Below are 16,322 nucleotides of genomic sequence, written 5' to 3'. Positions count from 1 at the left end.
AAAAACAGGGTTAAAGATGCAAGTGGTACCGGGACCTGTCCGAAAGGATCTCCCCGGCAAAAATGCCATACGATATTATTATTATTATTATTACTTACTTATCTGTGGCTTTACACAGTGTATTTTGTTTGCCTTTTACGATATACCATTGCCATTTCTTCTTGTCATATAGGTATATCTTCTTCAGTGAAGTCTCTTTTTTCCGTTGCTGGTTCTATTTGTTCGTTCCACTGTAATCTAGCAAGTCCTCTTTTCCTTCTTCTATTTGGTTTCCATTTCCAAGTTATCAGCGGTATTTTTGTCTCGTCCATTCTTCGCATATGTCCGTACCAGAGTAACTTCGTTTTTCTATTTCATCATTTAGTGTCTCCTCCACATAAGGCATCGTATCCTCTGTGCGTGTTATTTATTTCGTCATATTCAATAATAAAGATTGCTGTAAGTACAGCAAACATTCAATAATATTGAATCATTTTGTATTAAATTGCATGCTTCTGGTGCATTTATTATGTAGCTTTCTGTCCAATCCATTTAACTGCTCTGGAAAGATCACCATATCCTTGTTTATCCTTTGCCGTCGTTCTATCCAATGTTTAAATTGCCAACCCGATTAGCAACCAGGTTGTTATCTATGTACTTTATAATATACATATAAAGAACTTTTAATAAATCATGTAGTCCTTTAAATGTGTTAATGCTTACCAATTAGATAGGCGTATCATCCTTGCTTTTCTGTTTGTTAAAAAACCTCACCATAAATCTTGTAACTTTGACACATTATGATTGAACACAGTCTCAGTATTCAACACTCGGCTAATTACGTAAGATGTTATAAAAATTAAGTGTTCGTCATTATAACTTCTTTTCGTTTGGATTAGGTATCTATACATTTTCAAATCTTAGACAGTGTAACGACTACGTGTCTTCTACAAAGTCAGACTGCAGCCTTCCTCTTATGATTGCCTAATAAGAATCCTGCTCTATGCAGAGTGGTGCACTATTTATAAGATACTCATAACAAGAAGAAGATTGCGGTATTTTTCCTACTCTAAGAGTTATACAATTTATTCTATAAGCTAATGAGTTACTCACTCATTTACAAGTTTTCTACATTGTAAACTGCACTTCTTGTTGATGCAGTAACTACTGTTGAATCTTGAAATGATTAAAAAGAAAAAGACCTCCAGTGCTATCAAAAAGTATAAATGGCACCAATATTTTTAATCTTTAAATATAAGTGTATTTAGGTAAATGTTAGATAAACGTTTTTGCACAATCAGTAAAATGATTTACGAATTAAAAAATATATAAACCCTTGCTTCCTCTGTTTACTCTCGAAATCTTCCCCTCTGGACAAAGTTACTGCCGAAAAAACCCAACTGCTCAAATATTGCGGGCGTGGATCACTCACCAAAAAACTAACATAACATTTTAACACTTGTTTTGTGCTGCTGTAGAGTAAGGAGGCTGGAATCCGTACCTTGGTCGCTTTAGATGACCAGGGAGGTGAGTCTCTATAACTCTTGTCATTTTAACTATTTTACTTTCCGATCATCATAATACCTTTCATCATGTGTCTTTTTCGCCATTTCGACTCTTACCCAATTTGTAGAACCACACTAAAGTAGAAGCCGCAGTTAGGGCGATGCCACATTATGCGTTTTGATCGGATGCGGTGGAGACGCATCCGTTTCCAACGCTACCGGACCGACCTGTCACACTATGCGTTTAGTCTCGTGCAGTTGTAAGCGCGTACCGATGTCTCAAAACGCATCCGTTTCCAACGCAACCGGACCGACCTGTCACACTATGCGTTTTGACTGGATGCGGTGGAAACGCATCCGGTCAAAACGCATAATGTGGCATCGCCCTTAGAATGCAGTGTTGGTCTTAGGACGCGCAGCGATGCCGCTCATGTCGGCACAGTGATAGCTGCGTGGTAGTTTGGCGATAACTGAGAAATCATCGGCCCTGATGCGAGGCTCGGGGTAAACCGGCAACGTGGTCGGCCGTTCTCCCGTAAGAAATACATTGTTCTATGCTACGTACACTGCATTCTAACTGTGGCTTTTAGTATAGACGCGATATACGGTAAAATCGAAACTGAATCAGACTTCGTAGTCTCTTTGAACTATAAAGATATTGTCCATACGTAGACGAACAAAAAAAAGCGCGGTTGTCGTATCTTTCATTAGATATTAGCAGTAGTATTAGTTGTGTTGTCAAATACCGCAACAGTTATTTGGATATTTATCATTCATATCCAATTCAAAAATATTCACAAAACAAAAAATCATAAGATAATCGTTTTTTAGAAAGACATGACAACAACGCTTTTTAATTAACGGTTTCAATTTCGTCTATATTTATATCAAACCTAATATTTAATTTGCCAGTTTTATAATCTTAATTCAAAACATTATATCTTTGTTCAAATAAAGTAATGCCTACAGTAATATGTCCCTAACGCGATACGTGCGAAATATTAGAGCAGGTATTAGAGCAGAACTTGAGAAGCATTTAAGAAGGCAAATATATACCAACTACCCAAATTTCTTTCCGGACTAAGACTCTACGAATTACTTCGCATACTTTGGTAAAGCATTTGACAGTATCGAGATGTGGGCCATAGAAAAAGCTTTTAATAATTATAGAATAGATTCGAGATACAGGCAACTAATACATGATACATAATATAATATATATGAAAACGCTACTATGATAGTACAACTAGACGGAAATCCCATCCCCATTAGGTAAGACGATTTAGACATTGATTGTTCAGAACGAACGCTTTCGTACTTATCAGTCCATCTTCAGTGAACTCCATGTCGTTGGAAAATAGCCACGATGCCAAACACTGGTCGGATTAAACGTTCAAACTACATTATAAATCAGTGAAAATAATGCGGCTTAAAGTCGATGGCAATGTATTGCCTCCAGAAACATGTCAGTACTCTACTTTGGACCACGCTAGTCTGCCAAAATGGTAGCGTGCGGTAGGCCATTAGGAATAAATGAATGGTCTCAATCTCTGATGTTGAGATGCAACTATGGACAAGTGTTTACCCATCGTTCGGTTCATCCTCTCGACCATTCCATCTGATTAAGGATGCAGGGGTGTCGTTCTGGTCTTATTGACACCAATCAATTTACAAACATTTTGAAAAATGGTTGACTCATCAAGTTTCTCCCTTGGTCGGAGTGGATCTTCAAGGGAACACCCAATCGGCTGAAGAATTCTTTAACAAGTACCTCTGTCATGATAGCAGCTTCTTGATTTGGTAACGCATACGCCACGGTCCATTTCGTAAAATAATCCATGACTACCAGGATATATTTATTTCCAGCATCGGTTTCCGGAAATGGACCTGCAATGTCGATTGCTACTCTTTCCATAGGACTACCAACGTTGTATTGTTTCATGGGTGCTCTCTTTTTACCAACTAGACCATTACTGCATGCACACAGTTTACATTTCCGGCACCAACGTCTTAAATCATCTTTACAGTTCACCCAATAGAACCGTTGTCGAACCTTTTGCAGAGTCTTCGTAATACCAAAGTGTCTATCTGATGCACCGTCATGCAACTGACTCAATACTTCTGGCACTTTACTTCTAGGTACAATCAACTGGAGCTTAGATTCTGTACCATCATCATTCTCAAAGGTTTTGTACAGAAGATTATCTTTTAGTACCAGGCAATTCCATTGGCTCCAGTAGGCCTTGACTTCTGGACTACATGCACTAATGTTTTGCCAACTGGGTCTCCCACCTCGACGTACCCAATCTAATACTCTTTTTATACATGGATCATCTGCTTGGGCGTCTTGTAACTGTTGAGGCTGCCATTGATCATTAATGACGGTGGTTCGTCTCACAGGGCAAAATCGTTCCTCTAATTTAGCACAGTGATAAAAATTTGCACTGCACGGTCGTCCCGAAAGGGCATCAGCATTTTAACGAACTCTTTCAGCCCTGTGTTCGATCTCATAATCATATTCTTGTAATCTTTCTAACCATCTGGCCCTCTGGATTACGGAATTGTATGAACCATTTTAGAGCAGCGTGATCTGTTCGAAGAAGAAACTTTCTGTCACACCACTATTTATGAAAATGTTCGCAAGCCTTCATTACGCCCAGCAGTTCTTTTCTGGTAACGCAATAGTTTCTTTCTGGTTTCGACAGAATGCTGAAATAAGCGATTACTTTTTCCTGTCCATCCTGGATTTGTGAGAGAACAGATCCTATTGCACTGTTGCTAGCATCGGTACCAAAACAAATTTTCCTGCCTGTCCCGGGTAGCTTAATATCGGCGCGCTGATCAGAGCCATTTGTAGTTGTTCGAAAGGTTTTTGACATTCTTCACTCCATGTATATTCTTTGCCCTCCTCCTCAACTTGGTTGGAAATTGGAGATATTTACAAATCCTTCGACAAATGGTCGATAATTTGTACATAAGCCAAGGAAACTTCTAATTTCATGTTTATCTTTTGGTACTGGCCAATCTTTAATTGCTGCAATATTTTCAGGATCAGCTGTTACACCATTACTCGATACAATATGTCCTAAGTACTTAACTTCTCGTCGAAACATGTGATATTTCTTCGAACTTAACTTCAAGTTCGCTGCCCTGAATCGTTAAAAGACTTCTATTAGATTCTTGGCATATTCATTGAAGCGCCTTCCAACCACAATCACATCATCCAAGTAAACCAGGCATGTTTTCCATGTTAGACCTCTTAAAACTGCCTCTATTAATATATAATATAAGTATATATCCAAAATAGACTAAAGTATGTTCTGAAGCGTAATTTAAAGTAGAATAAGCCTGTGGTTGTCTTCGAAAGATATGGATTAGTAGTAGTAAGTCTGTAGTACCCAAAAAAATTATGAGAACTATAAAAAAGTTATGGATAGCATTGGATAAACGACGGGCAGGAATGGGGACAAGTTCACGATTGACGACACTATATCTTGCATATAATATTTCGTTACGTATTTTACAAATAAAAATATTTGTATACAATTTTATATAAAAAATATTTTGTTTTAATCAATAAAATACTAAAAATTTTTTCAGCAGTCTATATTGTGGTTCTACAAATGTTCACATATTATTTTTCATCCCTTGCTATATACCCATAATATCTATTTATTAAATATCTGTAAGTTACATAAACTATTTAAATGTCAACATTATATTACTTTATTGACATTAGCAAATTTACACTAGCACATCTACACGTTTGTCTCTATTGACGCTTGGCTTGGTACTTATCTGTTCGCTTTTGTTTTCTCAGTCTAGACGTTGTTCCTATGTAGTACTTCAAAGAAATTTACCATGACAGAAAATGTGTGATTTTTTAACAGATTTTTAGCTAAATCAGTTTAATAGTATAGTAAAATTGGTCACACATTTTTGCATGTTGTGTATATTATTTGAATTTCACTGTTTTCGCACTTTTTCTATCTGGTAGGAACTGTAGTTTTGAAATATGGCATAAACTTATTATTTGCTGGATTTTGTGTTGTTTTCCTCAAATCTGGGGAAATTTCAGCTCACTTGACCAAAATGCAGCTCTTTCGTTAGTTGAAATGATCAAAATTTACCAATTTTTCCCTAAAATCCAGGATTTTTGAAAATTCATTTTAATTTATTTGTTTTACTTAATAGTTCTATAAAAGTATATTAATATAAAGGCCATGATCGAAAAATAACCAAACTAAACGTCTTAAATTCCTGTATTCAGGTAAAAATCGATAAATTTTCATTGGGTACAACTGTCTAATGCAAAAAATATTGTTCAGATCGAATTTGTGTACATATGATTAAATAAGGATGCCATATTTCTTGTAAATATAGAGTACTTTTACCTTCTTTCAAATTGTGAGTTGCTACGGCACTGTGCTGTTATAGAGTACCGATGCTGGCACGAAGACATTGGAGATGGTCCACCATCAAGGCGGTAAGCTTAAAAAATGTGTTAAAAAATAATAAGGTTGTTGGTGTTTTGCTGATATAAGTCTTATTATTCGATGTAGTCTTTTGTTTTATTGCATATTTACGTTGAAAAACGACAAACTATATCACAATCGAACTAAATTACCGAATTTTAGAAAATATCAATTGTCATTTGAGTGAAGCATTAAGAAATAATGACAAAACACATTATATTTAATCACCAATTTATGAACTAAATTGACCAGACTAAATTTATCTATTTATAGTTCGGTCGAAGAATATTTTGTCATTCTAAAAAAATTACACAGGTGAAAATGGTACAATCTTAAAAATATCACTACAAATTAAATCAAAAACCGTACTGTAACCTGCCTAGAATATATAACTCTCCTATAACATTTTTTTTACTCATTATACTCCTCCTACTTACGCTGTATCTCTCTCTCTCTCTCTCTCTCTCTCTCTCTCTCTCTCTCTCTCTCTCTCTCTCTCTCTCTCTCTCTCTCTGTCTCTGTCTCTCTCTCTCTCTCTACTCCGCTAGGTGTTCTGTCATTATTCTGTCATTATCCATTCTTATACGTTGACCTGCCCAGCGCAATCTTTGTATTTTTGCATAATTTGCTATAGAAGGTTCTTTGTGATATCGGTACAACTTACGTTGTATATTCTGTAACAAAATTCCTTTTTAGCGTTGACATTCTTGGTTGTGCTCACACAAAACAACTTTTCTTATAGTAAATAGATTATCAAAACTCCATTTATTTGTTTCTTTATATATCTTTATATGTATCTACATCTCCCTGCGTGCTTTTCCTGTTTCTCTATTTCTCTGTCATCCTGCATCATCTCTGCTACATAATATTTTCCCTGTGGGACCCGAACCTGTGATTAGTATGCTGTTCTGTGCTGGTCGGGGTAATCTCAAGGAGATTATCCTTCTACGGAGGTTCCAGGACTCCTGGACCAGTGGTGGAGGTATGATACAGGCTAGGCTCCACATAGTAGTGCCATCCAAAAGTTTCACTGCCCAACTTCTTCTCCTCGGCCGTAGAAGAGGCTCCCTGGTGGTCAGTATGCTCACCGGCCACTGTAGACTTCGGCGGTACGGTCATCTGCTTGGATTGCCGGATGGTCCACGGTGCCGTCTATGTGATGGGGAGGAGGAAACCTTCTCACATGTCCTCTGGAAGAGTCCGGGATTAGCCTTTAGAGGTGGCAGATCCTGGGTTAGGCCTTTATGTAGCCGAGCCAGCTGAGGGAGTTGCCCTTGAAGAGACTTATGGTTTTCTGTGAGGCCATAAGGTTGGGGAGCTCAGATATGCAGCCCCTGCTGTATCTGACAGACATGGGAGAACGAAGAAGACCAGGTTCTTATGGACCTAGTCCGTATGATAGGGGTGATAGTGTGTCTGAAGGGCTCACAAATGGGCCGTGCTTCAATATACCATACCAAGCATTTAAAGCATCTCTTAAGTGCTAAAGCATTTCCTAGGAACTTTAATGCAGCTTTTAGATGCGTTCCAGATGACCCAACCCCAAGAGATCTTCCAGTTTACCATTTGTTTGGAAACACTCTTCTCTATTTTGATGAAGGTACGGCTTCTAAAAACTTGCTGAGTACTGTTCTTTTCCTTCTAGATTTTCCATACTGGATTCTGATGTAAACGTAGTTTACTGCAGTGCTATCAATGATTTTATTTATAACGATATTTTTAAGATATTAATTTACAAAAAACTACTACTAAATATGTCGAAAACGTTTCCATATTTGCCCCTTCCAGTAAAAATTTAAAGACTACAACAAATTTTAACACATTTCGTATAGTTTATCATATAAACCTTTTTAGAAATCGGTTATTGGTAAACTAACCTTAACTAAAAACTGGTTTTGGAAGACATTTTTCCCGCCTAGTAAAACTGGTACAACTAGAGAGTGCTCATTGGTGCAGGCTAACATTTTTTCGTTTGTAGAGTCACGAAGTTGGCATGAAGACCCTGGTCATGCTGGATGAACAGGGCGGTAAGCATTCTATTCATTTATTGTAACCTGCTGGGGCGAAATTCTCGAATTCGATGGAATCGATTGGCGTGCATGCGCTCATTTTAGCTACCCTTGCTATGCTAATAGTTAACTAACCGAATGTTTGAAAGGTTAGCTGGAATGGGCTCTTCCACGACGATCGCTTTCAAGTCCAGGGCGCATCTGTTTTGAGATGGACGTTGAGAGTTGACCCATATTTTTTTGCCGAAATTGCTTGGAATTAACTCACATAATAATAATTGAGTTATGCTCCCACTCAAAAAGGTCCGGAACATTGTTTAAATAATCGAAATGTCAAAAAATTAAGAAACAATTCGATTTTTTTTCTTCGTTTTTGATTATAACTTTAAAAGTATTCATTTTCGAGAAACATTGTACTGACATAAAAGTTGCGTAATTAAATTTCCTACAATATAGGATTGGTTAAAAATTTTAAAAATTATCACCCTTGTTGGAAAATAGCAATAATTGCGAAACAACCATAAAAAAAAACAAGTATTCGCATTTTACCCTTTTCAACCATTTATTCTACACTTAGGACCTTCACATTTTACCCAGAAAAACTGTATGATATAATAAAACAATACTGTAAATTTCATTAAGATCGGTTCAATAGATTTTGCAAAATAAATTTTACAATCCAGCTTTCGCAAAAAAAATCATTTTTTCAAAATGTTGCAGGACTGGAAATAAAGCAGATAGCAAGTTGAATTTTTTTTTACATAATATAGAAGAATACTGTACCTTTCAGTTGCAATTTGCAAAATTACAATCGGGTAACTACAACGTTGTCAGTATTTTTTTTAAATAAACATTAATTTTTGGTACTACGCGCAGGACAGCGGTGTTCGATTCACACAAGTTGATTTCCACCAAAATTTCTTCCAATCTTTATCTAATATATTATTTTTTTACTCTATATTTTGTTGTATTTTAATATTTTAATTCCACAAAAATCAAACTAATTTGATTACTCTTTGTGAAATATTGTTTAAACAATTGCATATGTTTAAAAATAATAAACTTTTATTCTCCAAGTTAAAATATATGAACAAAGAAAGTTTTTGCTAAAAAAAGTGTAATTTCAAAGGACAGAGTACGTGTTTTTATTTAAAAATTAAATTAAAATTTATCAATCATTATCAAAAGTCATTGGAATGCCCAATCAGAGCAAACGTATCCGCTGTCCTGCGCGTAGCACCAAAAATTAATGTTTATTTAAAAAAATTCCTGACGCCGTGGTACTTAACCGATTTTAATTTTGCAAATTGCAAATTAAAGGTATAGTTGGTTCGCTAAACTCGGACACAACTGGCTAGTGATTTTAGTATTTTTTTGGTAATTTTTTGTTTTTTGCGAATTTTGCCGAAATTGGCAAAATTACTTACTATTTAGTAACTCTTACTAAAAGCACTAGCCAGTTGTGTCTGAGTTTAGTGAACTGTCTATACAGTGTTCTTCTATATGTAAAAAAAAAATTCAACTTGCTGTCTGCTTTATTTTCAGTCCGGCAACATTTTGAAAAATGAATCTTTTTTGCGAAAGCTGGATTGCAAAATTTATTAAACCGATCTTAATACAATTTACAGTATTTTTTTATTATATCATAAAGTTTTTCTGGGTGAAATATGAAGGTCCTAAGTGTAGCATAAATGGTTGAAAAACGTAAAATGCGAATACTTGTTTTTTATGGTTTTTTCGAAATTATTACTGTTTTGCAACAAGGGTGACAGTTTTTAAAATTTTTAACTAATCCTATATTCTAGGAAATTTAATTACGCAACTTTTATCCCAGTGTAACTTTTCTCGGAAATGAATACTTTTAAAGTTATAATCAAAAAACGAAGAAAAGAATCGAATTTTTCCTTCATTTTTTGATATTTTGATTATTTAAACAATGTTTCGGACCGAGTGGGAGGATAACTCAAATATTATTATATGAGTTATTTTTAAGCTATTTTAAGTTATTTTTAAATTTACAAAAAAATATGAGTTACCTCTCAACATCCAGATGTACTAATATTTTTACAGATGCGCCCTGATCTATTCGCAAACTTTGAGAATTTAATCTCAGACTTTAGGTAAACTCCGAGGGGTGTATTCAGATTGTACATACATGCTTTTTGTGAAATTATCAAATGCATTAGATTAAATGTGCCTTTTATTCTCGCCAAGAATAGTTTCTGGTAATTTAAACTCACAGATGATCGCAATTTTGACAGATCTTACGTTCTATTTTGAAAATAACAAAAGAAGAAATCGTAAAGAAATGCTCTTAGAAATGTAATATAACCTAACTATTTTTTCAGCGTTTCATTGAAAAAGGAAAACACAATATTGTAGAAAAAACTTAGTAAGAGCTTTAGAAATGGATAATTTAAACCATACAATGAAAAACTTTTTGAGAAACTTCTTTAAGCAGCAACCGTTTTAAAGAATCTTTAAAGGTAAATCATTCAAAAATCCTCAGAATAATTGGATAGTAAGTTTATCCGTATTAGAACTAAGACACTTTTAAGCATAACAAGAGTAATGTAATCCTAGTACTGCGCCACTTAAGATAAATTTGTTACTAAATTCTGCAAGTAAAAAAGTTTGATTCGCCAATTTGATCTTGTAAAAAGTAAAAGACAAAAATATAATCTTAAGATTAATATGAGGACTCAAGTAACAAACTGAGGACAGTTTTATGATGTTTTTAAATGGAAAAGTGGGACAGCAAATTTGTTCTGTTTTATTTTAAACGATGTAAAAAGAGAGTATGGAAGTCACAGACTTAAATAACAGAAATAAGACTTTTTATAAGTAAATATAGCATGTATGGCAAATATCTTCAAATGTCGTCAGAACCAACAAGGAGACTACATTTGAAGTCAGGATCAAAGTTTGATAATGTAAGCACACGCCATACAGGGTGATTGATTAGTGTGATAAAGCTCAGTAGATCCGCTATAGTAATAGATAGCAATAAAAATTAATAAAAAAATTGTAGCCAACTTTGAGCTTCACATTACGAAATTAGTAAGAATGTTACAGGGTGCTTGATAACATAGTGGCAAACCAAACATATGTTTTTTTTTAATAGAACACCCTGTATTTTATTTTATATTCGAAATAATCTTAACTTCTCCATCACAAAAATATAAAGGATTATTATGTTGTACAGGGTATTTACAAAGTTATAATTAATTTTATAGGAAAATCGTAACAAGTTCAATTCACTGTATAAATATAAATCCAGCAATGGAGTATTGGTGCCATATTTTTTAAATTATTGTCAAAATCTTCAAAAATGATTGATATTGTTAATTTTCTTTATATCGAATACAGGGTGTGTCAACACGCAAGTACAATATTTTCTCAGTAATATGAAATGGAACACCCTATATTATATATTAATATCGAAAAGTACCATTACCGTAATTTATTTTTTATATAACATTCCCTATGTCTAAATTTATTAATTTTCGAGATATTTTCATTTTTCACAGCAAATTATTAATTCGGTGTCTAAATTTTTCCAAATTATAAGTAATCCATGACTGAATTGTCTAAAACTGACTATTTACCATTACTGATTATCAATCCGGTAATCAATGTAACAATGTAGTAAATAAAGAAAGAAAAAAAAAGAATGTGTGTGTACTTTGTACGCACGTAAGAAGTTATACTTCTATTATATGATTATATGATTATATGATTATAGACGAAATTAATATACTTTTTATTTATATTTTATTTAAATATTAAATTAATTTATACTTAATACTTCTCAAACATTTTTATTAAAACAGTGCCAAAAATTAAAATAATAAAAAAATAAAACACACACAAACACATTAAAAATGCCACAAATGATTTCTGAACATTAATTGTCGGAAAAAATTTTAACTAAATACGTATTTTCTGAAAATAAAATTATATAATAAATATACTTACAATCATAAAATGTATAAAAAAAAAATAAAAAAATAAAAGTTTCTATTGGGATTCGAACCAACTTACCACGCGGCTGGTATTTGCGTTGTATTGGGATTCACCCGCATTAAAACTGCACCACAGAGGCAGCTTGTCATTATGTGCGAAGATCGTCTAACTAAACAGATTAACCTTTTGACATTTTTAACTTATGTAAATCAAATTATTTTGATTTTGAATTGAAATGATTTAGAATTGAAAAAATACAACAAAACATAGGGTAAGAAGACAATATATTAGGTGAATATTGATATAAATTTTGATGGTAATCAAATTATGTAAAAAAAAGTATTACATACTACTTATGTATTTTGGTAGGTTCAAGGTAGGTATCGGAGCCCGTATAACGACTAATACATTTCGAAATCACTTGCGTCGTGCAAAGTGGCTATGTTCAAATATCATAACAAAATTTGATCAACTATTTATAAAACACTTACCAGTGAAAGATTCTTTAGCTTTGAATAAGCGAGATCTGCGGCACTCATACTAGGCACAGTTTGATGAGCTTTCACATTGGCATGCAACAATCATCTCTTCTATGTAAATAAGTCCAAAAATATAATATGAAAACTATTTAAAAAGGCAGTATAACCATTAACTAACTTTTTGTTTGTTGTTTCTCTTCCTACAAATTTTAAAACGCAACAAGCATACATTATAACCAAACACAGTCCCACAGCTGTGCCACAGCTGCCATATTGGATAATTTTTGTCATGTCATTTGAACATCCAATTAGAACAAAGTTATAATGCGCATGCGCCCGGTCGCTAGGTTTTCCCATATAAAATTTCACCGTCATTACGCCCGTAAAGAAGTATAACTTCAAAAATATTTTATTCGTAATAAATTTTACGAAAAAAAAAACAACCACATCATACAACATTTTTGTGAAACAATTAAAAACTACTTTTGTATGTAAATTTAACAAATAAAGAACGAAAAATAATTTATTAGTAATACATTTTACAAAAAAAAAACACAAACACAAAATACAACATTTTTGAAAAAATTAAAAGGTAATTTTGATAAAATATTTTAAATAATTTAATTACATAAGGTGTTCAAAATGACCTCCTAACACATTTATGCACGCCTAAAAACGGGCATTGAATGAGTTACTTACATTACGAGGTATTTGTAAACTAACACTTCGAAATACACTTTGTATTCTATTTTTCATTTGATCCCTTGTTGTTGGAGGTATTTTATAAACTTCATTCTTAAAGTAACCTCAAAAAATCAGCCCAGTTTATTAAATTCTGGTGATCTGGGTGGCCATGCTACTGGTCCATTGAAAAATGAAAATATCTCGAAAACTAATAAATTTAGACATAGGGAATGTTATCTAAAAATTAAATTACTGCAATGGTACTTTTTAATATTGATATAAAATACAGGGTGTTCTATTTTAAATTACTGAGAAAATAAAGTCAGACACAACTGGCTAGTGATTTTAGTAGGTAATTTTTTTGTTTTTTGCCAATTTTTCCAAAATTGGCAAAATTACTTACTAAAATCACTATCCAGTTGTGTCTAAGTTTAGCGAACCGACTATACTTGCGTTTTGACTCATTTGATATAATGAAAAATGGCAATATCAACCATTTTTGAAAAGTTTGAAAATAAATAAAAAAATATGGCATCCATAAACCATTGCTGTTGTGCTTATTTTTATTTATACAGGTAGTTGAACTTTTTACGATTTTCATATAAAACTGGTTGTAACTTTGTAAATACCCTATATAGCATAACAAACCTTTATATTTTTGTAATGGAGAAGTTAACAGGAGTTCGAATATAAAATAAAATATAGGGTGTTCCATTAAAAAAAAACATATGTTTGGTCTGTCACTATGTTATCGAACACCCGGTAACATTCTAACTAATTTTGTTATGTGAAGCTCAAAGTTGAAGCTCGAAATTAACTTTTCTTGCTATTATTACTGTAGCGGATCTACGGAGCTTTATCACACTAATTAATCACTCGGTAGAGTGGAATCCTATCACTGCGCCAATTGAAATCGAAAAGATTCATTGTAAGATGTTTCCTAATAAACATTAATATTTCAAAGTATTGTAAAAGTTCTTGGCAAGAATAAATTTGTATAAAAATAATCCCTAAAACTACATGCAACATACAGGATGTTCATAAAAACTGCTGAAACTTTTGAAACGTTGTTCATTTTTAATACATATTTATTTTTGATTTTTTTCATTTTTTAATTTTTTCAATTTTGGTTTTTGATTTGTGACGTCCTGTACAATGCGAAAATAAATAGAATCCAGCTTTTTGCGTTTTTTAAATTCCTTTAAATAAAATAACAAAGTTAATTATTATTGAAACTGAATAATGGAACTGACGATAAATCTGAAACACTCAAGTGAAAACCGATTGTTCCAGGATTGTTTCAGGTGTCTTTTATTGTATTTTTTGTTCCAAAAAGTAGATCTTCCATTTCAATTGATAAAAGGAATGCAAAACTAGATGTAGATCGATTTATATGAGAAACGAAAAAGATTTTTTACGTGAACTTGACCTTTTCTCTGCTTTATCTTTAAATAAAAGTAACATTTGAAGATCTGAAGTTTCTCAACGTTGTCCATGCCTCCCTTGCATTTGAGCTTACCATTACTATATATCTTTACATTGATTTATTTCTTTTTTTGTTTCATATGTTTGTCTTCTGTATTCTCTTTTGTCTTCTTCATCGGCTGTGGCCCTTAGCTTTAGATATTTAATGTTAGTTTCCTTACACAATAGACATAAATACATCCCTGAAAGTGCAAAATTGTTTTTGAATAAATTTTTCGAAGGAATAACGGCTTCAGTGGCATTTATTATATTAAAAAGTAATAGACCAGGACTAATCTGTAAAAAAACGTCTATTTTTGGATGTGAGAGGTGACATTCGGATTTTTGCAAATAAAGTTAGGTGACACCTTCAGTAATAATAATTGACTTATGCTCCTTCTCAAATATGTCCGGAACATTAATAAAAAAATTTTAAATATTTAAAAGTTCCGAAAAACATAGATTTTTTTCTGCTTTCTTTGCTTAAAGCTTTAAAACGATTCGTTTTTGAACAAAGTCGTACAGAACTAAAATAAAGATAATTGAATTTTGTATGATACACGACTGGTCCAAAATGTCTTAAGGTATTACCTTTTCTGCAATATAGCAATAAATACAAAATAAGTGGGCAAAATACGCCTGTTGTTATTCAATGTTTCTTAATCACTTTGGTGGCTCTTAGAACCTTAGTAATTCGCTTAGAAAATTCTTATAACTTACTTAAATGGTCTACCAAATTTCATTAAAATCGACCTAATATATTTTGCATAATAAATTTGCAATCTAAATGTTTTTAAAAAAGTTCAAATTTTTTAAAATATTTCTGAACAAAAAGTAGACCATTTAGAAGTTGGCTAATTTTTTTACATATAAAGAGGTGCTTTACCTATCTAATACACTTTACAGAATTAAAATATCGGATTATTTAAGGGGCCTCAGCAATGTTTTAAAATTATAAACAATTTTTTGGCTTATAAACAAATAGCTTTGTTTAATATTAAAAAAATTAATTTTTAGGAATGCAAATCGTTAAAACCGGTATAATTTGACTTAAACTTTTAAATGCTGTCAGCAGAATTGCTATTTTATTAATCAAAAGTTATTCGCGTTCAAAAATTGCAATTTTTCGATTTTTTGAAAATTTCACCGCGTTTATCTCGAAAACTATGCATCCTACGAAAAAACTTGTAAGAACATTTTTTGCTTAGAATTAACCAAGAAATACAAAAAAAAAATGTTTTATTTTGCGAAAAATCGATGTTATGTAATTCCTCAAGTTCTTTGTTTATAAATCCACGAGGAAAAATTTCCTGTAGTTGGCTGTATACCATTACAAAAACATAAAATCCTTTATAAAGGGATGTTTACAAAAACATAAAATCCTTTATATAGGGATTTTAACAAATATACCTTTTATAAAGGATTTTATGTTCTTTGTTTATAACAATCTTATCGACATCCGGATCAACTGCTACCCAAAAAATTCGTGTTCTACGGGTCAAAATACATAAAAAAAAACTTGGGTAAGTCCATCTAAATAAAGGAGCCCGTAGCACCCCCTCCTGGCCAGAGCACTATTTTGTTTATAAGCCAAAAAATTGTTTATTACTTTAAAACATTGCTTCTTCTTCTTCTTTGAGTGCCTCTCCTAGCGGAGATTGGATATCATTAGGGCGATTCTAATTTTATTTACTGCTGTTTTGAACAATTCGTTAGTGGTACAGCCAAACCACTCTCTCAAATTTCTCATCCAGGACATTC

At 32.9% G+C, this 16,322-nt stretch overlaps 1 protein-coding gene across 5 annotated transcripts in view; it reads left to right on the top strand.

Moving 5' to 3' along the window:
* LOC114337211 (synaptosomal-associated protein 25) overlaps window positions 1–16,322 on the top strand; it is a 137,757-nt gene that overhangs the window by 52,075 nt on the left and 69,360 nt on the right. For 2 of the 5 annotated variants that reach the window (XM_028287621.2, XM_028287645.1), the window contains exon 4: window positions 7,938–7,986. In XM_028287621.2, the coding sequence (XP_028143422.1) occupies window positions 7,938–7,986 (49 nt within the window). Of the gene's footprint in view, window positions 1–1,457; window positions 1,507–5,921; window positions 5,971–7,937; window positions 7,987–16,322 lie in introns of all 5 variants that reach the window. The other 3 variants (XM_028287637.2, XM_028287651.2, XM_028287628.2) reach the window with 2 other exon arrangements.

Source organism: Diabrotica virgifera, chromosome 8 (assembly GCF_917563875.1).
Source record: "Diabrotica virgifera virgifera chromosome 8, PGI_DIABVI_V3a".
Lineage (NCBI taxonomy): Eukaryota > Metazoa > Arthropoda > Insecta > Coleoptera > Chrysomelidae > Diabrotica > Diabrotica virgifera.
The sequence above is the reverse complement of the archived record's forward strand: the minus strand, read 5'-3'. Positions and strand labels throughout refer to the sequence as shown.